We start from the raw sequence: 25290 nt of genomic DNA on the forward strand, positions 1-25290 counted from the left end.
GCGGCGCGGGGGGACCCCCCCTTCCGCGCCCCGCCGCGGCGCGCCCCGCTCCGCGGCCGCCATGGGGGTGCGCGCGCGGAGCCTCTGCTGCTGCCCGCGGGCGCGGCCGCAGGTGCGGGGCGGCGGGGGGGGGCCACGCGGCCCTTTCTTTATTTCTTTCTTTATTTCTTTCTTTATTTCTCTATTTATCTCTTTCATTTACCTCATTATTTATCCCCGCGCAGGTGATGGGCAGCGACACCCCCCCTCCATCCCCCTCCCATTCCGCTTAATGCCAGCCTGAAAAAACCTTAAAAAAAATCAAAAATACCCCCCCCCCACCAAATCCCACTTTAAAAATAATAATAAAAAATAATATGCCCGCCCTCGAGCTGTCATTTTTCGGTGTTCCTCCATTGCTGCCTTCCGCCCCCGGGGGATGCTGAGGGCCCCCCCGGCGCCGCGCGGTGACACGGGGGGCACCGGTGCCACCGTCGGCCTTTTGTTGTCCTCGCAGATGGTGGATGCTGATGCCTGCGCGGGCGGCGAGGGCGCCCGGAGGAAGATGGATGCCCTGGCCGACGGCGCCCTCGAGATCGTCCCTTTGGAGCTCTATGATTCAGCCCGAGCGAAAATAGCTGCTAATCTGCAATGGATCTGCGCGAAAGCCTACGGAATAGGTAAGGCCGCGGCACGGGCGGGCGGCCGCGCTCCTCGCCTCGCGCCTGCCGCCTCCGCGCCGAAATTTGCCCGAAATTGCCTTTGTTTGAAGCATCCACGGTCATGCCAGCCTACCCTCTTGTCACGCTGCGGCGTTTCCCGGTGCCGTCGGCAGGAATAGCGAAGCGGCGTGAACTGCTGCGTGCCAGCAGGCCTGGTGGTGGACGCCCACAGGGAGTTATTCCGAGTTATTCTCTCCCTCGAAATGTCTGAATCTTCCTTTTAGCGGGTGGCACCGGAGCGGGTGCCCCTGGAGCCCCTGCAGGCTGCTGAGGCCTTAACGTGCTCCCTGGGCTGCTCACCGTGGCCCGCTGATGCTCCGGCCTCGCGCTCTTTGTATGCTGGAGCTTGGGCTTTGTTTTGTTTCTTCTATTTTTCCCCCCTTTTGTTTTTTCATTCGTCAGATTTCGGCATTTGCTTGAAAACGAAGCAGAAGAAATCCATCGGCAAAATGCTTTTATGTCGTAAAAAAACCCCACCCCGTTGGCTTGAATAGATAAAAGGTATCTGTGCTGTGTGATGTAAAACAGCAGGTTGTGATGAATAGAAGGGTTTCCTTCCTTTATGTTTTTGGAACCGTTACAGTCAAATGTGGAAAATGAAGATTTGCTGGATATTACTTATATTTTCCTAGCATCCTTTGTGAAGGGCTAGATTTTGAGCTAGACCTATCTATTCTGAACCTTGATTGCTGGGTACTCGCAGAGTTTTAAGTGGCTTCGTTCTGTAGAAATGTGACAGAGTAGTTGTTTATCCAGAACAAAACATAATATGTACAAAACGTGTACAAAATCTTGTTTTGGAAAATGAGATAGCCCTATTAATCTAAGTCTGATTTGCCAAACTCATAATATGCTTAGTGGATTAACACTAGCTCGCTTTGTGGCAAGGCTGAAGCAAAGCAGTCCATTCCTACAGTTAAATAACACAGAGGAAATACTTCCCCAAGGATGACATTTTTTTTTGTGTTAATATTTCCAGCACTGTCAGTGTCTTCTTCACCTTCAGGATTGTGCTGAAAGCAGAAAGGAAGTAATAGTTTTATAATGTTTGAACGGAAATTAAAAAAGAAAAAGTGGGAATTTTGAGAGAGTTATCGTATAATGTTGATGGCTTACAAGAACTAAACAGGCATTTTCTCATGTAAATATTTTTCAATTGCTGGAATTGTTTATAACGTTCACTGAAGACTTCTTAGTGGCCAGAGATAAAACGTATATTCCTGACATGGAGACACTAGTTAATATTTTGACTTTATTTCAAAAGAACACTAATTCCAAATAGCATGGATCATGCACCACAAGGAAAGCTGTAGGGTCTCGTGTTTCTCTGCTAGTGGCTCCATTATGGACCAGGATTGGTTAAGTATGTTTTTCATTGGGAAAAAGCCCAAATCTTTCCTAGTTTCCTTTAGTCTCTGCAGTAGTGCCAGTGATGAGATCTGCAGTGTAGAGAAGGTTGCATTTGCCAGGATTTTGAGCTGTTTTTTAGGCTCATTCAGCTCACGTGCTTTAGGAATTAAATGCCAGGAACAGTAGGAAGAATTTATTTTTGCTGGGGATTTTGGCACGGCCGTTCTTGGTGAGCTCCAGTGAGCGGGGTCTTCTGGCCATGAGTATCTTTGTAGCACCATGGCCTGTGGAAATTTAGTGTGATTTTTGAAATGGCTCCTGCAGGCGTTGTCACACAGTAAACATTACTTCTAGAATAGCATTGCAAAATGCTTGGAAACATTTAAGCCTCTTTAATTCATAGATGGATTAAAAAAATGATGATTTTGAATAATGTTTGAACTTAACGTTACTCATTGTCTCTGAGTCTTTCTTTTTTTTTCTCTTTTTTTAAAAAAAATATATTGATGTCATTCACTAAGTCTTGGACAGCTACAAAGCAATGGAGAGGGTTTTGTTTTGTTTTTTGAAGCTTTTTGTTATTTTAGGCTTCTTAGTCTTGGACAATTTTATAAAAAAAAAGATGTTTCTCTCTCTATACTATCAAAACAGTATCTTATGTTCTGCACAGTAATTCTTATCTGTAGGCTTTCCATAACTGTCCTCAAGTGTCCACTAAAGAGTATTTTTCTGAAATGCTGGATTTGGAATAGACATAGATGATTGCACATAATGTTGTGCCCCAGCCTTGCACATGCTAGTGCATTTTGTGGATCTCATTTTCACCTGAGTAAGGCAAAGCTCAGACTTAGGGGTGAGAATGGTCAACAACAAAAACTTGATTCAGATATAGACTGTTACTTCCAGCCACTTACCACTGTTGGTTTATCTGAAGCCATGGTTTCTCGTTAATATTGCAAGATATTGGGACTTTCCACATCTGAGCTTGCTGTGCTTGTGAAAAATGCTGCTCCTTTCCTTTTTCCTTTTCTTTCGCCCAAGAGGAGCTGTTGAAGGCATGCAGGCCTGGCCTGGGCTCTGCCTCATTTGCTGAGGCGTTCTGTCTTTTCCACAAATCCTAAAAAGAGGATTTTGGTAGCCAAGCGAGCGACCTTCCCTCCTGGGCACAAATCCTGCTAGCGAGCATCCTGCTCCTCGCCTTTTTTTCCTGGGAATTGGGCCTGCTGTTTGTGGAGCAGAGAGCTCCTCCTGGAGCCGCCTGGTAGGCACAGATGGGCTCCGGAGGGAGCTTTTACGACTGTTTGTCTCAATTCCAGAGTGGAGAGGAATGGTGTTTTGAAGGAAGGTGTTCCCCCGTTCGGAGCCTGCTCCCTCCCTCTCCCCAAACAAATCTGGGAGCGCTTGCATCTCTGTGAAGGGCTATGGACAAACATCCAGGAGCCTCTGTACACCTGGAAGATACAAAGTCTGTTTGGCTGAGACAGTAGTTCAAGGGAATGGAATTCGATAAGAACAAAATTATTTTTTTAATATCAGTGAACCTTGATTACATGTGGTCTAAATGTGCATGTAAAGAGTTCTGAGGAATTCTAATAGCAGCTTGAAAATAAAATTGTGCCTTGTTAGGTGGCTTAGAAGGAAAGTTGCTGTTGACTTTTTGTGGGACTTTAGTTCACAGGATGCTTAAATCCCTTTGCAAAATCATCCTGACCTTTCAGAAGAGAGTTATGGGAGGTTTAGATAAGCTTGGCAAGTCATCCGTGAGAGATGCTGCTTTTTCACAGTCATTAGAATAAACCAGATTTCCAAATAATAATAGGACCACACACTGGAAAAAGCTGAGCAGAGTGAAATGGACCTGATCTTTCAGTGTACTGGTCCCCTCAGGCTCTGACAAAAGTGGTCAGTTTTCATTTATTACAACTTGAAAAAATGTACAACGACAGTGAAAAATTTCATTATCTCAGCAGATTTAGCTAGTACAGCATTAATTTATGTGTAGGAATTACACTTTCCATTGTCATGGCTATAGAATTGAAATTTAGATATCCAAGGAATATATGGGAGATTTCTATGTTCCAGCTTGCTCTCAGCTAGTGTCTTGTTCAGATCCTTTTCCATAATAAATGCTGCTGCTTTTTAAAAATAGTTTTTAAAATTCAGACTGGTCAAATTGAACTGGGTGGCTTATACCTACTTACTTGGGCTAGGAGCTTTGCATGGATTCCAGGCTTATCCCTGACATTAACCTGAGACCTTTGGTAAGATACTGGCAGGAAAGCTACACATTAACTTAATGCACAGCAGAGGGAATTCAAGCAGTGCTTTTTTATTTTTGAAGTAAGTAGGTAACATTTACCTGTTAAATAAGGCTTACAGGATTGGCTAGCTACCCATAGGCAGCAATCATTGGTGCGGTCAGTGTAAAAATATTTCCTGGGCTAAACTGACTGCTTAAGTAGACCTCTGGGTTCCTTATTTCTGTGTGTGCAGCTATTTTTGTAATCTTTTAAATTGCTGTACACAAAATTATACTTAATACTGATTTTTTTTGAGAGAATAGAACTCATTGACATGAAGGACTACAGCAAAATAGCTTCATGAGAAATTGTGCTGGCTTGTTTTTGAGTTCCCTTGAGCTTCCTCTCCTTTAGAGGAGAGGTTGGTAGAGGTTATCTTTCTGCCATACTTATTGAGGCAGGAGCACTTACAATTTTTTTTTGCTGTGCTACATGAAAAATATATTATTAGCTTGTTAAGTGTAGATGGTAGAAGTGAGTGTCTTTGTTCTGTGACGAGCTCTCTGCTTGCAGCTGCCAACTGACATCATGTAAAATTTATATAATATCAGTGTGCAAAAGAGAACCAGTCAGGTCTGATCCTAAGCTTAGTCCTCAGACATATCCTTGGACTATTCTTGATAGAAAACTTAGGACAAAGTGAATAGTCAGGAGTGTGCTCTGCTTTCACTAAAGATGCTTGCAAGCCTTTCAGTAATGTGCAATAGTAACATAAAAGTGGCTTACTTTTGGAATCAAGAGGTTATCTTAAGATGGTGTTAAGACTGTATTTGCTTATTGTAAACAAACCGGGACATAGTTTAGATGTTTTTGCTTTGCAATTTTGCACAATTTGCTAAATTCAGTCCAACCAGAAATTTTGTAGAAACAGCTTGGAAGTGAATTGCTCTGGTGTCAGGTTTTGTTTGTTTTCCAGAAGTCCAAAGTACTCATCTGTAAAAATACAGGATTTAAAACTGATTTTTTTTTTTTTTACAACAGCTAAATACAGTTACAGGTCATGAAAGTAAAGTGTTGAACAAGATGCCTCTAGAAACTGAGACTTGAAAAGATTGGCCTTTTTCTGTGGAAAGAGCATCGATATTTTAGGTACTAAGGCAAGCTAAAAGCATATGGTGTGTTTGGAGTTGATCTAGACTTAAAAAATGCTGAGGAAAAGGTGGATACTTGTGTGTCGGTATGATATAATTGTAGATTAAATTAATGTTGTTTAATTCTGGCGGTGTTTAATTGCTCTAAATCTGATGGCTCGTTTCTGATGTTTTGGCCATGTGGGAATCTTGACATTTGTAAGTGGATTTTGGCAAACGGGCAGGTCTGTGTGCTGCAGCTGGTTGTTTTATGTGGCATTATACCATAGATAAAAACAATTAGCAGAGATGTGGAAGGTAAATACGTCTTCTAGGTTGTACTTGCAGATATGGATTTCAAATATTGAAGATAATACTATGATGTGGCTGACTGGAAAGACTTATCTCAAATTTGAGGTAATTACATTGTATAATAGGTAGCTACAATATGTTGTGTGGATGTTTCCCAGCCTATACGTTCAGGCTTCTTGAGCATCCTTTTCACATTAGTTTTTCCTGCTATTTGTTTCTTTTTTTGTTTCTTTCGTGCTGCTGTGTGGACAGGAAAGTGATGTCCACAAGAAAAATATGAAGCAGCCTTGAATCATATAGTAAAGCCCTAGTATTTACTGCACCTGAGCGTTGGGATGGTCTCTGTATCTTCAAGTTTCAGCAATCCTTTAGCTGTGACATCACATCGCTTAAAACATCGTGCCTTTCTATAGCAGATAGTCTCTGGTCTCAATTCAGCGGGCAGAAGTGTTGCAAACACTAAAAATACAAAAAATAAAACAGGGCAAGTGTTTACAGTGAGATAAGTTGCAAGCAGCAGAAAATGGGTATTTAGGAATAACTTATTATCATGCTGTTAAAATACAATTTGGCATCTCTGTTGTAATCTGGGTACAGAAATGCATGACATTCAATTCTTCGGAACAAGAATGAGCTATGGAGCAGATTAGTCAGGATACTAGAAGTTATTTTCTTCTTCCCTGTACCTTTAATCCTGATCTAATCTGTTCAGTCTGTAAGCAATTATATGGAGACAAGAAACATGAAATTAGAAGGTTCTTCAACATAAAAGACGACCATTTCAGATCTCTCTACTGGAAATGCCAATCAGAGAACAGCATCCAAAATAGGAGGTACTTAGGGATATTTGTCTGTCTCTTTTTTTAGTGAGAGTCTTAAGTATATTGATTTTTGTGTCAGCAAATCGCATTGCCAAGAAGTAGATTGACGATTTTATTTGCTAGGAAAGACCTAAAAAAGAATCTTTAAAATATTGCTATTTTAAACAATAATCGGTTTGGGGATGCCTTCCTGTCTGAGTTACACAGCAAGCTAAGACTCATGTTCTGACAGTTCTGATTTACATGTTCTGGATTTTGCTCAGCTTGGTCAAAGACTAATAATGTGAAAGCCTGGTGAGGAAGGAATGAGAATGCCAGTATATTTACCTGCCCCGTTTTACTCTATTTTTTTGTCCAGTTTCTGACAGTAATCTTAGATACTCTGTACTGTGCTTGGCTACTCTGTGCTGCGGTGCTGTGGAATTGGTGGAAGGCATTTTTTAGCAAAAACATCATGCTAAGGAAATGCTTCAGATTTCAGATGCTTTGAATAGGCCTGCTTTTGTATTAAAAAAATCCTTTTAAACATTGGAATAAAGTTAATGCTCTTACCAGCGATGTACTTCATCACAGATGTTTCTGAGTATCAGCTAGCATGCTGTTATTTCCAACTATTTAAAAAGCAATGTATCTTAGGTTGTTTAAGGGGCAGGTGCTTGTAACAAAGCTGAAGTGTTGAGTAATACGGACTGCTTTAGAGTTGGGTTTTGGTTCCTTTCTCAGTCATTGGGAATGGAAGCTGTCAATCTCCTTCTGGAGCTGGAAATAACTGTTAAATACAGTTACAGCTCCACAGCCCCTGGGGGCAAACCAGTTTGAATAATGTTAAGAATAGTGCTATGGTTGCGATGAAGGAAAAGCCCCTTGGGGAGTGGGCATGGGAAGGCTGTGGGATGAAGTGTTGCCAGCTGGGAAGCTCTGCTCTCGGGAGCAGATGTGCTCTAAGTCTGCATGAGGCGCAGGGAAGAAGCGCTGTGCAGGGATCAAAGCTCCTGTTCTGTTAATTTTATGTTGCATGTGAATTACTACATTCAGGACCTGTGTTCAGTTCCATAAAATTATAAGACAACATATGGAAATAGTATCATTTCAAAGTGAATCAACTGATGGTTAAAAATCCAAATTGAATAAATCTGCATCTTAGGCTTTAATTTATTTATTTATTTATTTTTGTCTGTGTTGAAGTGCTTCCTTGAGTTGGGGCCTTAGTAATCTGAGAAAGCTGACGATAACCTGCAGGTTACTTACTGAGGTGTGTGTGAGCAGGGAGCTAATTATGTATACTTCTATTTAATGAAAATGTAAACACAAAGACCTGCCAAAAAACATTTGCAATACGAAACTATATTTTTTTATATTCAATATCTTTTAGTTTGCATGTTCACTCCACTGTTTTGCTTTTCCACAGGCCGCCTTTGAATTCAAGTGTATTTTCTTGTTTATAATAGTTGCCACTTACAGATGCCTCTTGTTGAAACACTTTGTTTCAGATAATGTCCCGGAAGAGCTGAAGGACCCGTTCTACATAGACCAGTACGAGCAGGAGCACATTAAACCACCCGTGATCAAGCTGCTGCTGTCCAGCGAGCTCTACTGTCGTGTCTGCAGCCTCATTCTGAAGGGGGATCAGGTGGCTGCTCTGCAGGGACACCAGTCCGTGATCCAGGCTCTGTCTCGGAAAGGGATTTACGTCATGGAGAGCGATGATACACCTGTGTCTGAATCCGATCTGGGCTGCGCACCAATCAAAATGGTTAGCTTAATTAAATCCACCTAATGATCTTTTTTTATTTAACACTATTTAAAATGGTTAATGGAATGAAGAGCTCTTAATTTCTAGGTTGCTAAGCTGGGAAATTTTTCATTGTAAATACAGCTGGAATATTTAAAGACTCCTCCTTAAAGGATGTTGTTTTGCAATAGCCTTTGCTTTCCTCTTCTAGAGTTCTCATATGGCAATGATCGATGCTCTGATGATGGCCTATACTGTAGAAATGATCAGCATTGAGAAGGTGGTCGCCAGCGTCAAGCGTTTCTCTACGTTCAGTGCCTCAAAAGAACTACCCTATGATCTGGAGGATGCAATGGTTTTCTGGATTAACAAGGTAAAATTTATCTTGAGAAAAGTGTGCCTGTTTTTTGTCATCACTTTCAAATGTTGTTTCTCGAACTTAGGTGCCCAGAAGAACACATTTTTTTATGTATCATATAATAATGAGATGTACATTGGAAGATAGGCTGAGTTTGTTCATAAATTTGCATTTTTTATGGAAATATGCTTCCCTTTGGAGAACTATAAATAAATGCTTAATTGCACTTGTATTGCTATCAACCTTTTTTTTAACCTAAGCTTTTCCACAACCTTAGAAGGAAAATCGTTGTAATTAAAGCCACTGCTTTATGGTTGATCTTGAAAACTAACATTATTTATATGTCCATACATCTTACATGGGTCTAAGGATTCTTGTGATTGAGGGCGACCCATGTGAAATCAAAAGCAGACCTATGTTTCTATGATAAATTCTCTCCATTTAAAGTGAAAATGCGTGCAAGATTCCTCTTTTTCTGTTCTACATTATTGTATAAACTTTTAATATTTTTAGAATAGATTGACTGTTGACTGGGGAAAAAAAAACACAGCTAGTGGAAAAACATATTCAGATGTATTTTAAGATCTTTCTGGTGCTTTTTTTAGGTGAACCTTAAAATGAGAGAGATAACAGAGAAAGAGATAAAATTAAAACAGCAGTTAATGGAAAGTCCGGGACACCAAAAGGTAAAATAAATTTGTTTTAATGTGAAGTATTGACAACAGATTTAAGCAAAATATCTCAATATTTTCTTTGTTGGATTATTGTGAGGCATCCAGGTGTTGAAGCTTCTGAGGTTTTGTGCATGCAATTCCTGTGTGTATCATCAGTGCCCTTAACTACCTTTAGTCTCAGTAGTATCTGTCAACTTCCCTTTTAAGTTCCAGATAGACTAACTTGCTCAACCTTTGAATGTTATGATCTGGATAAGCGTAATTCTGTTTTTAAAGTGCAAAATACATAACAGATTTTGAAAGCTTTTGGGCATTTTCATTTTGCATGGGTTAATTATCTAATACAAATTCAGGGCTTAATCAAATTCTATCTGGTAAGCGTATTCTTGGCATTCAAATGTTACGTGTGTGTGCGTGCAATTTTTTCCACCTTTTTCCCTTGAAACTCACAATGCACTAACATTGCAAATATATACTACACTTTCATTTCTGGAGAACGTAAAATGAATTTTTCTCAAATAGAATGTATATTGGCTGTATGTGCTCTCAATTTATGATTTACTGAAACCTGAAAAATAATCTCTGCTCATTCCTCAAATTGACTTTGCTATGCAAAGGGGATAAAATTGTGACATGAGCTAGACACAATTGTTTTACTTTGATATAGAGGGCAAAGGTTTCCTCACATGCCTTTTATGTAAACTAATATCCTTGACTGATAAGGGATTTAAGAGCTGTTTAATTTACATGTTGGTGTGTGATCTGAAGGATCCTGTTAACTATTTGGCTGTTAAAGACTATTGGATCTCATTTTAATATTTTTAATTCAAACTTCCATGCCAAGATGACTCTAAAATATGAAAGTGTTTATTGCTTAAGTGCATTTAAATACTGCTACGTTTAACTTGCATCGCTGATGTTCCTTTCCTGTTCCTACGTTCCTTTCCTTGCTTCCTGAGCAGTCTCCTTCCAAATGGTATTGGAAATTAGTACCTGTAAGTGAACTACTTTTACACCAGTTGTCATCCACAAAACCATGGCTTTGGGAATTTCTTCAGAGTGTTTGCTTCCATCATGATGCTTCTTAGATAATCATTTCTAAAACTGTCTTTTGGTTTTGGTTCATCAGGCTTAGTTTTCATGACTTTTTTTTTGCATACTGTACAGCATATAGCATAATCACTTCACAGCACTTCAAAATTGTTGCCATAGGAGTGAGGGATGTGGAGTAGCAGCGAAAAAACTCAGAAAATTAACAGTGGTTGAAACTATTGCATTTGCTGTGCTTGTTGCAAGGATGCAATTGTCTGCCACACTAAGGTGATATGAAAGCTGGTCAGATTAAATGGTTGCTTCATTTTAACTGGATAGTTAAGATATTCTAGGTGGTAAGAGTAATTTGTTAAGTAATGCTTTTGCATTCTCTTTTATAGATACATGGATACATTTATATATATATATATGTATATATAAATATATATAGTATATGTAAGTATATATATATATTATATATATGTATATATTTATATATATATAAAACCACAGTGTAGCTCTGGCTTTTCTGTAAAATAAAATACTTACTTCTCCATTTATTCAACCACATGTTTAAATATAAGTAAGAGAAAGCTAGCTATTCCTAAAAGCTAGCCCCCTAGCTTTTACTAGGTTTATAAATCAAAACCAGAACCATTTAGGACCCATTATTACAATTATTGAAATTAAATGGTAAATTAAAAGAGACTGAAGCTGACACAGTGGGAGAAAAGACAGAATTAACACCCTACATATCAAAAAAAGAAGGATTTATTTTATTTTTTGATAAATGAAACGTGAAAATGGATGTGGTTTTGTTTTAGTGGAATGTTCTAACAGCCTGCTTGCTCTTGGCTGAGCTTCCAGGTGTTATTTGAACTTGTGGAGCTCTCCCGTTATTCCTGTGTTTTCCTTGGCCGTGCTGCCCTTTCTCCTCTGCTCGCCGGGTCTGTTGCCGTTCGTTTTTCTGTCCGGGCCGAGGAGAGCTGTTCCCCAGCTCCTGGTTCAGCTGGGAAAGGCAGGAGCCTCCTGTCCCCACAACCTCCTGCCTTGGCACTGAGAGCTCAGTCCACCCTTCTGGCCCACATCTTTCATTGGGTTCAAATAAACGAATGGACATTGGAATGGAAATACATTTCTGAAATAAAGGAAATTAAAATGAGGACCTGCAGGCTGGTAAAACGTGGGATAGAGCCCCATCTCCCAGCCTTATGTCATGATTTGAGGCAGCATATAATGAAATATTGACCCCTGGCGCTTACCACGTATGTTCCCTGCGTGCTTAAAGATGCCAGTTGTGTTTGGGGCTGCATGGACAGCGTTTCTAAGAAGCTGAAGCTGTTTATAATATAAAGAGGCATCTGGGGGGGAGTAGAAAAAACAGATACAGAAAGGGATTGGACTTGCCTGACAGCATTGAGCAAGTCTGGGGTAGAGGAAGAAGTTTGACTGAAATCATCTCACTGCTAGTCCAGTACCCCTCGTTTTATACTGCTTTGCTAACATATTCCTTGCAGTCTCCACACTGTTTCTCACGTTGTGTCTCTTCTCCCTATTTCTTTATTTCTTTTGGGATTTGGAGGCTATCAAAGGCACTTGTCTTCACTGAAGTCATGCTTTTTCATTTTTTACTGCATACAGTTAACTCATTTTTGAGTCCCGTAGCACCCATTTGTGCACTTTAATGCAAACAAATAGGTTATGTATTTAAAAAAAAAAGAAAAGAACAAAACAAAGCTTAGAGTATAACAAAGAATGACAGTTTTCATTATAAAAGAAGGAATGGTTAAGAGAGGAAAAGTTGGGGAAAATGTAAGGAGTTAAATGGAGAAGTCCATAAAAACATCACCAGTGATGGATGCGTGTATTTTTCACCAAAGTTAAAAAAAGAGGGTCTTACATATTTGATTTCCCAGTATTGGCTGTGATAGGTCTAAATTCCCATTAAACCTGTTGCAAAGAAAATACGTGTAGCTACTTAAAATTTAGTAGTAACAAAAACGTAAAAAGGAAATTCTGAATTTGTCTTTAATGTGTTTAATTGGACTAAGTGGGTCAATAACGAACCTTTTAAGCTAACCAGATCACCTTAGTGTATGCGCTTATTTTGTCGGGCTTGGTGGCCACATTTGCAGTGCATAATGGATGTTGCTGATGCCTTTGATTTGTCGCGTGTCTCCATAATGACCATGCTGTGTCTCGCCGTTTCTTTCTGCGTGAGCCCGATCTGCTGCATGCCATCTCGCACTGCATGCGGGAGCCACTGGAGTATGCTCGTGTGGTACAGTATGATTCCCGTTCCGTTCCGTGTTTGTGGAGTGCCCCAGGCTGGGGAAAAATAACATTTACACCTGGTAAAAGGAAAGAAAAAATAGCATTAGTGTGTAGCCATAGCTTTTAGAATTGCCTGCTTTGCCAGGAGGACCTAGAGTAGCTTGTTTTGTATTTGTGCCCTATAGGCGAATAAATAAATTATTCTTCTTCTTGCTCTGATTGTAAGTGACCTTCATTCTTTTTAAACAGATTTTTTCTCAGCCTGTGCCATCCTAAATTGACACAGATGAGTGTGTGTGTGTACGTTTATAGAGACAGCTTTTTAAAGCTGTCTTGGAAAGTGTATGATGCCATTGGTAAAATCTGACTTTTTTATTGCTGTGTTTTTTGTGTTCTCTGATTATATCTATTAAGGCAAGCGCATCAGTCAAGATTCATGCGAGATTCCAAGTTACATTTATGCACTTAATGTATAAAAGAAATCATTTCGAACACTAAAAAAAAAAATATTTCTGCCAGGTTCCCAAATGTGTTGTTCCTCTTGGTGGTGGATCATTGTTGCTGGAGTTTAGATACAGCCTACTAATCTAATCTAACATGCAGACCCTTAATGAATAGCAAGGCTAAAACTGCTCTTACCAAAATTGCATGGAGCGATGTTGGTTTAGTTTTATTCTTTAATGCGTTGCCTTCAGTTACGCATTAGCCACCCTCCAGATTTTGAGGGGATGGGAAAGTTTGATTTATAGTGAAGTCAAGGAGGCCTTTGCCATTGATTTCCGTTGCCTACTTCCTCCTGCTGCTGACCATTTTTGGGAAAAGTCCATCACAAGTGTCTTTTTTTTTTTTTTTTTTTGCTGGTCTTTTTCTTTCAAGAAAATATTTAGTCTGTCTTTATTGGTTTGGATCTGCTACATTCAGAAATCTGTGTGGAAGGATTTTGACTTACGTTGCTTGTCGTAAGTTAAAGTGTGGGGAGGAAGGCTGCAATTCAGGAGTGTGGGTTGTGTTCACATGCGAGGAAGATGAGTAAAGAGCAAGTACAGCTTTCTTCTGAACTGGCTTCCGTTGAGAAGTGTGTTACCTTGTAAACTGTTTTTCAGTTAGATAAAATGTTCTAAAGAATCTACCATAAAGAGTTTTCAATGCTTAAGAAAAAACTCCTTTCTCCCTGGCGCTGTGTGAGCCCTTCTTTTCTCTTGGTAGGTGCGTTACCGAAGAGACCATCTTTCAAGCAGGCAGTTGCCTTACTTTCCTTTGCTTGAAGATTTGATGAAGGATGGGAGTGATGGTGCTGCTCTTTTAGCTGTGATACACTATTATTGCCCAGAGCACATGAAACTAGATGGTATGTAATTAGGGTTTCTAAAAAAAATACCAATAAAACATATTCGATCATAAAAGTTAAACTAGAAATAAAAGTTCAAAGATAAGTGCAGTGCATCCAACAGGTGGTAGTCTATAACAAACAAGAGTACTGTCGTATATGAAATATACATAAGACCAATGCATTTTAAAAGCAGACCCTTTAAAAAAAATAATGTATTTAGAATCTGCTCTGCTTTTTCTAAACCCTAATAGAGTTTATAGATCTTTACCTAGATCTTTTGTAGATCTAGGTAATGTGTAACAGTCTGTGAAGCTTTTGTATGTCATGTTTCTGTTCTTTGTGGTTGAAGCTTTAATTTGTTAGTGCCATAATGGATTCATGCGCTTTCACCTTTCTAGATATTTGCTTGAAGGAGGTAACTTCCATTGCAGACAGCCTCTATAATATTCAACTTTTGAGAGAATTCTCAAATGAGTATCTAAACAAATGTTTTTACCTCACATTGGAGGACATGTTATACGCTCCTTTGGTCTTAAAGGTAAGAAACATAATGAAGGATATATTTTTAAATGTAGGTAAATCATTAACAATCTGTTTTGTTTATCATGCTTTTGTTTTCTATTTTTAGCCTAATGTCATGGTTTTCATTGCGGAACTCTTCTGGTGGTTTGAAAATGTCAAACCAGACTTTGTACAGCCGAGGGATATTCAGGAAATAAAAGATGGTAATTTTTTAAAATTTTGATTAAATATAAGTGCATTAAAACTAAAACCTTACAGTATAATGTACTGTAAGTTGGTTTTTTATTTCTACTGAAATAGTTTTATTTGGAGTTTTATTTCTACTGAAACTTCTTGCTCACTGGAGACCTTTGAGAGTGGTCAAGATGAAGAATATCTAGTTCTAGATCCATTGTGAGTTCACTCCTGACCCTGAGATAGGCAGGTAATTTCTAGCCCTGCTAAGCACTTGCTTAGTTTTCATTAAGCTCACAATAGAATAAATATTGTAAATAAAGACTGTTCCTTTAGGCTTCTTTTCAGTTTTATTTCACTGCACTCTACTGCAGTCTGAAAAACTCCATGTTTACCACTTGGGTGGTTGACATGCGTTGCATTAATCTTATAAATATATGTGCAGTTAAAACAGTGCTGCAGCAGAAGAGCAGTCGCCCGCCGGTTCCGATCTCCAACGCAACCAAACGGAGTTTCATGGCCAGCCCTGCTGGTGCAAACCCAGCAGAGCTGCAGTCTTCAGCTCAGGCAGGCCCTGAACCTTGCAATAGATATTACCTGCACCCCGAGGAGTCTGACTATCTGTAAGTCATTTTATCTTTTTTTCATGTTGTTAAGTGATTTTTTTTTTCTTCCAGCTGGTAACCTAGGAAATTCTAATGCTAAATTTTCTAATTTTACTACAAATAAAAGTGAATTTTGATCTATGTGCAGTGAGTCTCCAAACACATTTCAGCTCCCAAGCTTGAGGAAATACTTGGAACTGATATTTTTGGAATAAGCCTATATTCCTTACCATTTATTGTAACCATTGCATTATAGAGAAATTGCCTAATTTCTGTTTTGGAGAAAAAGTAAAACATGAGAACTGATCACACATCTCATCTTTACTGCCTGTATTCTATGAATGGTAATAGGAAAACAAGCTTAAATAGGATCTACTGTACAAGAAATTTAGAAATAAGCTTTCTTGGTTGATATAAATTGGAGTACAACAAATAAGCCAGCTCAGTCATTGTCTCTAATGTAGTATTAAGAGTCATATTTTAAACCATCTCTGTGCAAAAGCTTAAAACATTTTGAATTCAGATAGCCTTTTATTCTTGTAATGTTACATCTGAAAACCTTTATTTCTCTTTAAGCAACATCAGCATGAAAACTAATTCTTTATTCTTGTGTTTTAAGAGAGGGCAGATTAACTATTATCAGCATATTTTGTTTCTCTCACTGTAGAAAAGCATTTCTTGTACTAATGGATGCTTGTTTTTCTGAATTAGTGGCAAAGGAGGAAGCCCTGCCTTTAGCCCTTCCCATCCACTGCTCCCTTTGAGACAAAAGCAACAAAAATCTTTACAGGGAGAAGACAGCCCTGGTAAGTCAATGTTGAATCTGGATTTCAGCAGGTGGTGACCATCCATTTCAATACAGTAATGAGTGAAAACCATTAGTTTCAGTAAATCCCTTTTAATGCAGATGAAGATGATTTTAAAAAGGATTTTAAAGATCTCTCGGTAAAGTTACTTACTTATTTTTGTCCACAGATGAGCTTATTTGTCAGAATCTGAAGAGCAAGAATTTAAGACTAATACTTTCAATTTTGTAAAAAGAAAGGAAAAAGGCCATTTGTCTTATGTGCATATGAGTGACGAAAGCCTTGGAAAATAGAAAAACATCCAGAATGATAAACTTGATACTTGATAGATAGTGCATTTCCAGTAAATTTTTTTGATTACTGAAGACCTAAGGCTTATATAAGGAAACTTAGAATTTATTTCCTTCTGTCAGCTAAATGCCAACCAAATCGCACTCTTGTGTTTGGAAACCCCAAAATCACATAGCGTATGTGGTCACATTGCATCATACTTTCCTGATTTTATTTCTCTTTCTTTCATGTATTATGTTTTAGCGAATGTATTTTCTGCTGCCATCTCTTGGTGAAATAGTTTATTGTGTTTGCTATTAAATAGAATTACAAGTGCTTATTTGAAGACCGTTTCTAAATTACTGACCTTTTAAAAATATTTCAGGTCATCGACATCGTTCTAACTCTCTGACCCGTGTTGATGGGCAACCACGAGGTTCAGTTCTTGCGTGGCCAGAAAAGAAACCCAGGTAACAGGTGCTTTAACGTGTTGAAATGCAGTTCAATGAATGGCTACTCAATACCATGATTGTAGGTGTGGTTTTTTTTTTTGTAGTAATGTGTTATCAGTTCCTTAGAACTGGGCCAAAAATTACTTGTTTTCTTTAAACAAAGAAAAGTGAGTCATCAGAGATTGCAAATTTTAGGCTTATAATTGAAAATGTCTTAAGCATGGTTTTCAGTGAGCATCTGAAAATGTAGCTGTTTGAAGCAGCCTTTTGGTATTACTGGTGACTTTCGTTATAGGTTATGTTTTTCGAAGGGAGCAAAAAATTTAGCTTTATATATCATAGTCTCAAGTTAATAAATGCTAACTTTTTGTACAAGAGCATCAGTAGACTGTTCTTATCTCTTTTAGGCCTCTGTCTCAGCCAACACCATTTGCTCTTCATCATTCTGCAAGCACTGACGTGGACCCTGGGTCTGGTGATAGCATTAGTCTGGCTAGATCGATCAGCAAAGACAGTCTTGCTTCTAACATTGTTAATGTGACTCCAAAAAACCAGGCCCATCCTCCGTCAGTGAAGACTAATGGGAAGAGCTTGCTGAACAATGTTGAAATTGAGGATGAAGATGAAGAGCTTATTGCAATAATCAGATCTGAAGAAAGGCCAAACCGTGGTGACCTCGAATTGCAGAATGCATCAGCCAGGGTGCCCAGCATCATCGCAACTGCGTGGTCTCCAAAAACGAACAGCGAGGCTGCCGAAAGCAAACCAGACAGCTTTTACCTGGAGCCCTTGATGCCTGCAGTTCTGAAACCAGCAAAGGAAAAACAGATCATCAATAAGGAGGATGAATGTGGGGAGGGAAAGCAAAGGAATTTTATAACAAGACGATTCAATGAGGGACACTTGCCTTTGGTCCGCAAGAAAACAAGTAGCTCTCATGGGGACCATGACCTCAGTAAGGCTTTTACTCCGATTTCTAGTTCTGATTTCGCTCCGGTTGCAGATCCTAGTCCTGCAGACTCAGTAACGCTATTGGAAGCAGGGTTAGAAGCTTCCAGACCTTTGGCTTGTAGCAGTTTAGATCCTTCATCTCAGGAGCAATCCACTGGGGGATTTTTTCTTCATACTGCTAAATCTGATGATGACATAGCTAGCAAAGTCAATTTAAGTTATGTGAAAAGTCTCAATTCGCATGTTGCAGATACTACATGGACTATGGTGAGACAGGACTCTGATTCAGATCTTTTGGACATAGATGATGCTGAACAGGATATGGTAGTCATAGATGACCATCCAATAGTCGCTAAATACATAGGTGAGGAAGAATCTGCAAAGTTGCAAGAAGATATGAAGGTGAAAGAACATGAAGATAAGGATGATGCCAGTGGACGTTCCAGTCCGTGCCTGAGTACAATTTCTCAAGTTAGTAGCGTGTCAATGGCGAGTGGGAGTGTCCGAATGACCAGTTTTGCAGAGCGAAAGCTCCAAAGGCTTAACAGCTATGAAACAAAGTCCAGCACAAGCAGTTCACAAAAGACCACACCAGATGGATCAGAAAGCTGCCCAGCCCCCCTGACCACCTGGAAACAGAAACGAGAGCAAAGCCCCAGCAGACAAAATAAAGATAATGTTAATCTTTTAGCTTCTGAATTGGTGCAGCTTCATATGCAGTTGGAAGAGAAGCGAAGAGCGATAGAAGCTCAGAAGAAGAAGATGGAAGCCTTATCAGCAAGGCAGCGACTAAAATTGGGCAAGGCTGCTTTCTTGCATGTTGTTAAAAAAGGTAAATCTCCTGATGTTCCACAGCCCCTGAAACCAGAACATTTTGCAAAAGAGTATCCTCGGCATAATGGGGAAGACTTAGATGAAGTTCTGAGCTCCAAGTCTGAGGAGTTTCTTGTGAAAGATGAGGAGAGAGAAGAAATGCTTAATGATTCTCCAGAAGTAACAAAAGTAAGAATGCAAGAAGGCTTAGCTTTTGCTGAACAACTTAAACCAAAAGACCCTGCTGCTATACATGAATTAGAAAAAACTAAGATTATTTCTGTTGCCCTTCTCGAAGACAATGTTGGCGAAGTCGATATTAATGAATGTGATCTCTCTATTGAAAAGCTAAATGAAACAATCAGTACCCTTCAGCAGGCTATATTAAAGATTTCTCAGCAGCAGGAGCTGCTTATGAAGTCTCCAACAGTGCCATCACCAGGTACCAGAAGTAACTCTCAGGACCAAAAGGTAAAACCATCAATTCATTTTATCGAGCCCCTATCTCCAACTGGAATGAATAATCTTCGTAAGCCACCTCGCTTTGCTCAAGGAAGAAATCCTCGATCGGGAAGACCAGCAGACCTGAAAGTCGGGAAAGACAGACAGCAAAATTCAGCACGTATTAAAACTCCAACCCCAAGCCTAGAAACCTTACCACATTTAAGAGCGTTTCCACCCAATAGCTTGTCAAGGACACCAACAGAAATTGGCCTGGAGAACAGTCCTGATCATGGAATTGTATCTCAAGAGAAATGTTTCTTTGATACCTATAGACTTCATGATGAGAGTAATCAACGGGCACTTGTTCTCTCAACGTCCAAGGATGCAAATATTATTTCTGAAATGAGCAAAGAAGTGAACAACAGCTTAAAAGAAACGGGATTGAATTGTTCTGATGGCTCAGGAAAAGAAAACGTCCCAGTGGATGAGCCATTGAGAAGCAAAGCTAATCTCATTGAAGTAGACTTATCTGATTTAAAAGCTCCAGAAGAAGGAGAACTTGAAAACCAGGATAGCTCTACAGACATAATTAGTGAAGGTGATCAGAAGTCTGGTGTGGGGTTTTTCTTCAAGGTAAGTGTGTCGACTTGGTATCTGGCTATTGCTACGTATTTGTCTGGCATTAGAACTTGCTTTTCCACTTAGTTCTTGAAGCCTCTGGTGCAAAGCAACACATTGTGATCACAGTATTATGTGTGTGGGTGTTTTTTTATTTGTTTTGTTTTCTTTTTTTTTTCTAACTGCATCTGTAATTGTAGTGTTTTTTAATTTAATTTTAATTAGGTTTTTAGTTTAATTCCAGGAGACCAGTATTTCACCCGTTTAGAGCTCTTTTCTGTTAAACTGTTGGGGAGCCAAGATTAATCTTGCTTTTCTTCCCTTCCCCTCAGTAAACACACACAAGCTATATATCTATATGGATATATGTGTGTGCATATATATATAGAGAGAGAAAGAGCACAGAGAATGTCAAGAAATTTTCCTCAAATGCACTAGCATTATAATGTTTTTCTAAGTTCAGTTCGAAGAAAGAAGTTTCCAAAAATAGTAGATTATGTTTTCCTTAATTCCTTCTGAATCTTCCAGCAATCATATAACGTCCAATTTAATATTTTCTTCTATTCCTTAAAGCTCTATATGAATTTGAATTTTGCAGGATGAGCAGAAAGCAGAAGATGAGCTGGCGAAAAAACGTGCAGCATTCCTGCTAAAACAGCAGCGCAAGGCTGAGGAGGCTCGGATTCGGAAACAGCAGTTGGAGGCTGAAGTGGAGCAGAAAAGAGATGAAGCCCGGTATTAGCATAAGTGGAAAGGGATATTTGGCCTTTAAAATAAGGGGAATTACTATATTTTGAACATTGTGTTTGCTTTTCAGTCGCAAAGCTGAGGAGGACCGAATACGGAAAGAAGAAGAAAAGGCTCGAAGAGAACTTATCAAGCAAGAATATTTAAGGAAAAAACAGCAGCAAATTTTGGAGGAGCAAGGTCTTGGAAAACCCAAATCCAAGCCCAAGAAACCCAGGCCGAAATCTGTCCATCGTGAAGAATCTTACAGTGATTCAGGGACAAAGTGTTCGTCCACACGTAAGGATTGTTTGTTCTCACTGAATTTGCAAATTTGCCTTAATAGCATGAGTTTCACACATTCTCTTTTATTTTGTAGCTGATAATTTAAGCAGTGCTCAGTCTGGTTCCAGTCTGTCTTTGGCCTCAGCAGCAACAACTGAACCTGAAAGTGTGCACTCGGGTGGCACTCCATCTCAGCGGTAAAAAAATAGTCTATGTTATGAAGTGGTGTTGGGATTCAGTGTCGTTTTTTTCAGTTATAAAGTTGCTGGTGCAGAGCCACAGTGATAATTAGTGAATTCAGCTTCTATTTTGCGTTGCTGGCAGTATTGACAGCCTATACAAACTTGAAATTCCTTTTATTTCCCAAAGGAATAATAGAATTTTGTGGGGAGAATCTGGTAATGTGGAGGAGGGAGAGGGACTGTTTGTTCAGTCAGAACAAACAACTGGTGAATTATTCAAGATCTGAGTGAAAAACAGCATATTTTTTTTCTCGATAGGGTTGAATCAATGGAGTCCTTGCCGATATTGAGTAGAAATCCTAGCAGGAACACAGAACGTGACTGGGAAAATGCGTCGACAGCATCTTCGATTGCTTCGGTGGCAGAGTACACAGGTGGATACTTTCATTTTAGTTTGGACATCTTTCAATAATAAAGGGTCAAAACATTTGTGGTTTATTTGGTATGATACAATTTTATTTTTGAGAAATCTTTCAGCCTATTTAACTTTGTTTAGTATCTTAAAAATGTTAATTATTGCAAGTGAAGCTTTTTTATGGTTTTACTGAATGAAGATGCTTCAGTGTTTCAGAACTAATATGGGAAGAATTTGAAATTATCATGTGCTGTGGTAGATTCGGCAAAGCCTTGTGGCCACATGCTAATTTATGTTATAGAAAAAAAAAGTTATTCGGATAATCTGTGAACTATTTTGGGAAGGGCTAAAAGATGAATGCGATTTTTGAAAGGGAAAACAGAAAACTATGCAGAACAGAACTGTTGAAAAAGAAGAGAGAACATAGTCTTTAATTCAAGATAGCCTCTCTTTTTGTACAAGAACTTTAAATCCTTAGTTCTTCTCTACCAAAGTCTAAGTTGTATCCAGTAAAGATGTACTTACTGTTTTGGAATTACTGCAGTTTACAGCTTTAATATAGCTAAAATCTATAGTCTTGATTAATGTTTATAAATGTGGGGTAAATAATTAATATTTATTTATCTTCTGTAGGTCCAAAATTATTTAAAGAACCCAGCAGCAAATCTAACAAACCAATTATTCACAATGCTATATCTCATTGCTGTCTTGCTGGAAAAGTAAACGAACCACATAAGAACTCAATATTGGAGGTAATCATTAAAATACCAAGTTATGAATACAAGTGCCATGGTGACTTATCTATAATGCTCATTTCATAATCTCATTAATACCTTCAAGTGAGTCCTGTTTCCTAGAATGTACATATGAAATAAGGAACGTTGTCAGTAACAGAACAAAAGGCTACTGCCTTTAAAGATAAAAGAGAAAATATCTGCACTGGGGCTCCTTTGCTTCTAGTGACTGTATGGACTTGTGGAAAACATGACCTTATGTTACACTCTCAACTCACAAGTTTATAAGAAGTTTATAAAAGGACTGGAAATACTTGTTACTGTCAGGTGTTTTAAAAAACTTTAAATGCTTATTTAGCTACATGAAAAAAATCTAAAGCTTGGCATAATTTGAGAATTTTTACTGTGGTCAAGCTGTATGCTTATACATTTACCTACTTATTTTTAATGCAGGAACTAGAGAAGTGTGATGCCAACCACTACATCATTTTGTTCCGTGATGCTGGCTGCCAGTTTAGAGCACTTTATTGCTACTATCCTGACACTGAAGAAATCTACAAGCTGACTGGAACAGGGCCAAAGAGCATCACCAAGAAAATGATTGACAAGCTTTATAAATACAGTTCAGACAGAAAACAGTTTAACGTGATTCCAGCCAAAACGATGTCTGTCAGTGTGGATGCTCTTACTATTCATAATCACTTGTGGCAAGCCAAGCGACCTGCAGTGCCAAAGAAGACTCAGACTCGTAAATGACACTGAGCTCTTGGGGAGAAGATTGCTGAGTGGGATTGCAATGAAAGAAGAAATGTTTACCATTTTCCTCCAGTTTGGTATGAAATGTGCAGAACCATAAACATTTTTTAAGAAGCTTCTAAACAGAAACGGTGGATGCAAGATAAGTATGAAGGAACAATGCCAGTGTTTTTTATGAATGATAGATCTGCTGTTACACCCAATGTTAACTACTGTGGTTTCAACTGATGAGGGACTGTGCATGTAGCAAGATCTTTAACAAGTGGATTTCCTTTTACTTGAAGCTTTTCATCGGTACAAATGGGGAATAATTTAGTTTTGTTTCCGCCTCATTCCCTTCTTTTTTCCTGACATTCTTAAAGTTGGCAAGCTCTGAACTCCAGTAAGAGGATTGAAAAGATCTTGGGTGAAGTGTTTTGGGTTTTGCTTTTGCTTTTTAAATGGTCTTTAGGGAAATCTTCCTTTCAGACTTTTTTGAGGAACTTTAATACATCAAATTGTTGTACTGTATCTACTGCCAACGTTAAGTCCAGCTCTCAGATTTCTGAAAAAGCCCCAACTTGTGCTGCTCAGAGCAGAGTTTACTTGCAGTATCGGTTTATGATAAGCGTTGCAAGGATTGCAAAAGTCAGCCTTTTTAAAAAATTGTTTGCAAATTTAAAGGATTTCTGGAATACAATCATGAAGAGGCATACAGGTGCTACTAGCTGGAATATGCCTGATTGAAACTTGAGGCAAGCTGAATGGAGCACAGTTATTACTGATTTCAGTTTCAGGTAGTGTCCTAAGAATTTGCTTTAATAAAGATGGATTCTGGTAGGTATAGAACATTTCCACTCTGAGCACGCTACTCCTGTATGATGGTGCACTTAAGGATCACAAATTTTAATGTTTTTATTACATCATGAAACGTAATTCTACTTTCTTTGTCCTGTCTTTATTCTGAATGAGCAGCATGCTCTAAAATGAAGAGTGTGTATGTTTTTTATTTTGGGTGATATATTAATATATATTGATTTGTTTTTCTCATTTAAAAGCAATTTTTAAACAGAGACATTTGCATTTGTTTCAAAACCCCAAATAAGTCGAACGGCTTGGATTTCTTTTCATGTTGAAATATTAAATCTTGAGTTATGACCTTAAAATCTTTGTGTTTCAGCAGATTACATTTTTGTCTGGGGCAACAGGGTATTATTGCAGTTCAGTTCCATTATTATTATTTTTTTAATATTATTATTTCCCAGTTTTGCCCATGCTAGACTTCTGAGTAGGTCCCTCCAGCTACTGCATAACTTAACCTATTAATAAGCTCCTGCTACATCTGGTTTTGACACTACTACGCAAAGATTACGTAGGTTTATAACTTTGGTTTGCACATGTTTACTTTTATTTGAAGTGTTACTTGAATATGTGTCTCTTAAGGCAGAAGGCACTACCCCATCCTAGAGATGAGCTAAAGCTCTATACAATGCAGTGTAATTATTAAACTTTAAGATAATGGACGTTACAGAGTTATGTACATAAGGGGAAAATAGGGTACGTGATAAAGTGCTCCCTAGATAGGGCAAAGTGAAGGTCTTCCATTGCGATCCCCCCATTTCTCCCCCTCCAGTCCTTCTTGACTAGGCTGCTGCAACTTTGTAAATTATGTTAGATAGTTTGCTGCTTGTAAATAATTAAAGGCTTTATGGTTTCTAAAGTGCTAAGTATTAAACACCGTCATGAGTGTAACTTTTCTGTTACCATGCTTTTCATGCTTGTGCTTTATTTCTCACTGTTTGATATTATATACCATATTTATTTTATGAAAGCACTGAAATTTAATAAAAATCATTAACTGATTTCCTTTTTTATTTCATGTGTACTTTTGTTGTTGTGACACTTCATCCTGTCAGAGAACTAATATGCTTTAAAGATGTGCTATTCTGTGCTTACGTTGCTCTCACAAAACGTGTAAGTAGCTGCAGTCACTTCACTGCGAGGGGTAGTTCTGATCTCCACTGCAATGTGCAAGAATCTGACCAAAAACTTTTCAGGAAAGCATAAGTAGGTCTTCAGCAACTTAGGTTCTTAAAATCTAACTTACTTCCCCAATATTGTCCCCTGTTTTTATTGAATAAATTATTTTTTTTAGAAAAGGAAAATATTCTCGATGCTGTTTTTCATACAAGTATTCTCTTTTAGATATTTCAAGAAGAAAAAAAAAAATGGGGATTCACTTGGGCTTTTTACAGATGATTTGTAGTTTTATTTCATACAGATTGAAATATGAAAGACTGGGCTAAACGAAGGCTTTGTCAGTGCTCCTGGATCCCCTGCCCGAGCTCGTGGCCCTGTTCTTTCTGCTGCAACGTAGCTGCATTTGCTGCTGGAGACAACGGGAGGCAACATCCGTGTGGAGAGGAGGTGGGACGTGTAGGCAACACGTCATTGTGGAGTGACAGTGACAGGTTCCAGGGGCTCTGGAAGCGACTTTGGTGCAGATGTGTCCAGGCAGAACAACCTGTAAGGCCTTGTGGCTGTCCCCACAGTTACTCACCATGTCCAATCCGAGCTATCCCATATACACAATAGCATGAATTT

The 25290-nt window shown here is 38.8% G+C and overlaps 1 protein-coding gene across 2 annotated transcripts; it reads left to right on the forward strand.

Annotated features, from left to right (window-relative positions):
- The first annotated feature begins 496 nt into the window (after positions 1–496).
- CAMSAP1 (calmodulin regulated spectrin associated protein 1) lies at positions 497–24548 on the forward strand. Of its 2 annotated transcripts, XM_088525353.1 has the most exons (18): positions 497–659; positions 8045–8307; positions 8498–8659; positions 9250–9330; positions 10281–10313; positions 13831–13972; positions 14353–14492; positions 14583–14679; positions 15096–15273; positions 15967–16061; positions 16717–16801; positions 17191–19624; positions 20208–20344; positions 20427–20635; positions 20715–20817; positions 21121–21236; positions 21851–21969; positions 22405–24548. In XM_088525353.1, the coding sequence occupies exons 1-18, from the start codon at positions 497–499 to the stop codon at positions 22705–22707; spliced, it is 4860 nt and encodes a 1619-aa protein (XP_088381479.1). In that variant the 3' UTR covers positions 22708–24548. The 2 variants fall into 2 exon arrangements, with proteins under 2 accessions (XP_088381479.1, XP_088381480.1); XM_088525354.1 differs by lacking the exon at positions 10281–10313.
- The last annotated feature ends 742 nt before the right edge of the window (positions 24549–25290 follow it).

The sequence above is a fragment of the Tinamus guttatus genome, unplaced genomic scaffold, assembly GCF_059628265.1.
Source record: "Tinamus guttatus ecotype Peru unplaced genomic scaffold, ASM5962826v1 Tinamus_guttatus_pri_ptg000226l, whole genome shotgun sequence".
Taxonomy (NCBI): domain Eukaryota; kingdom Metazoa; phylum Chordata; class Aves; order Tinamiformes; family Tinamidae; genus Tinamus; species Tinamus guttatus.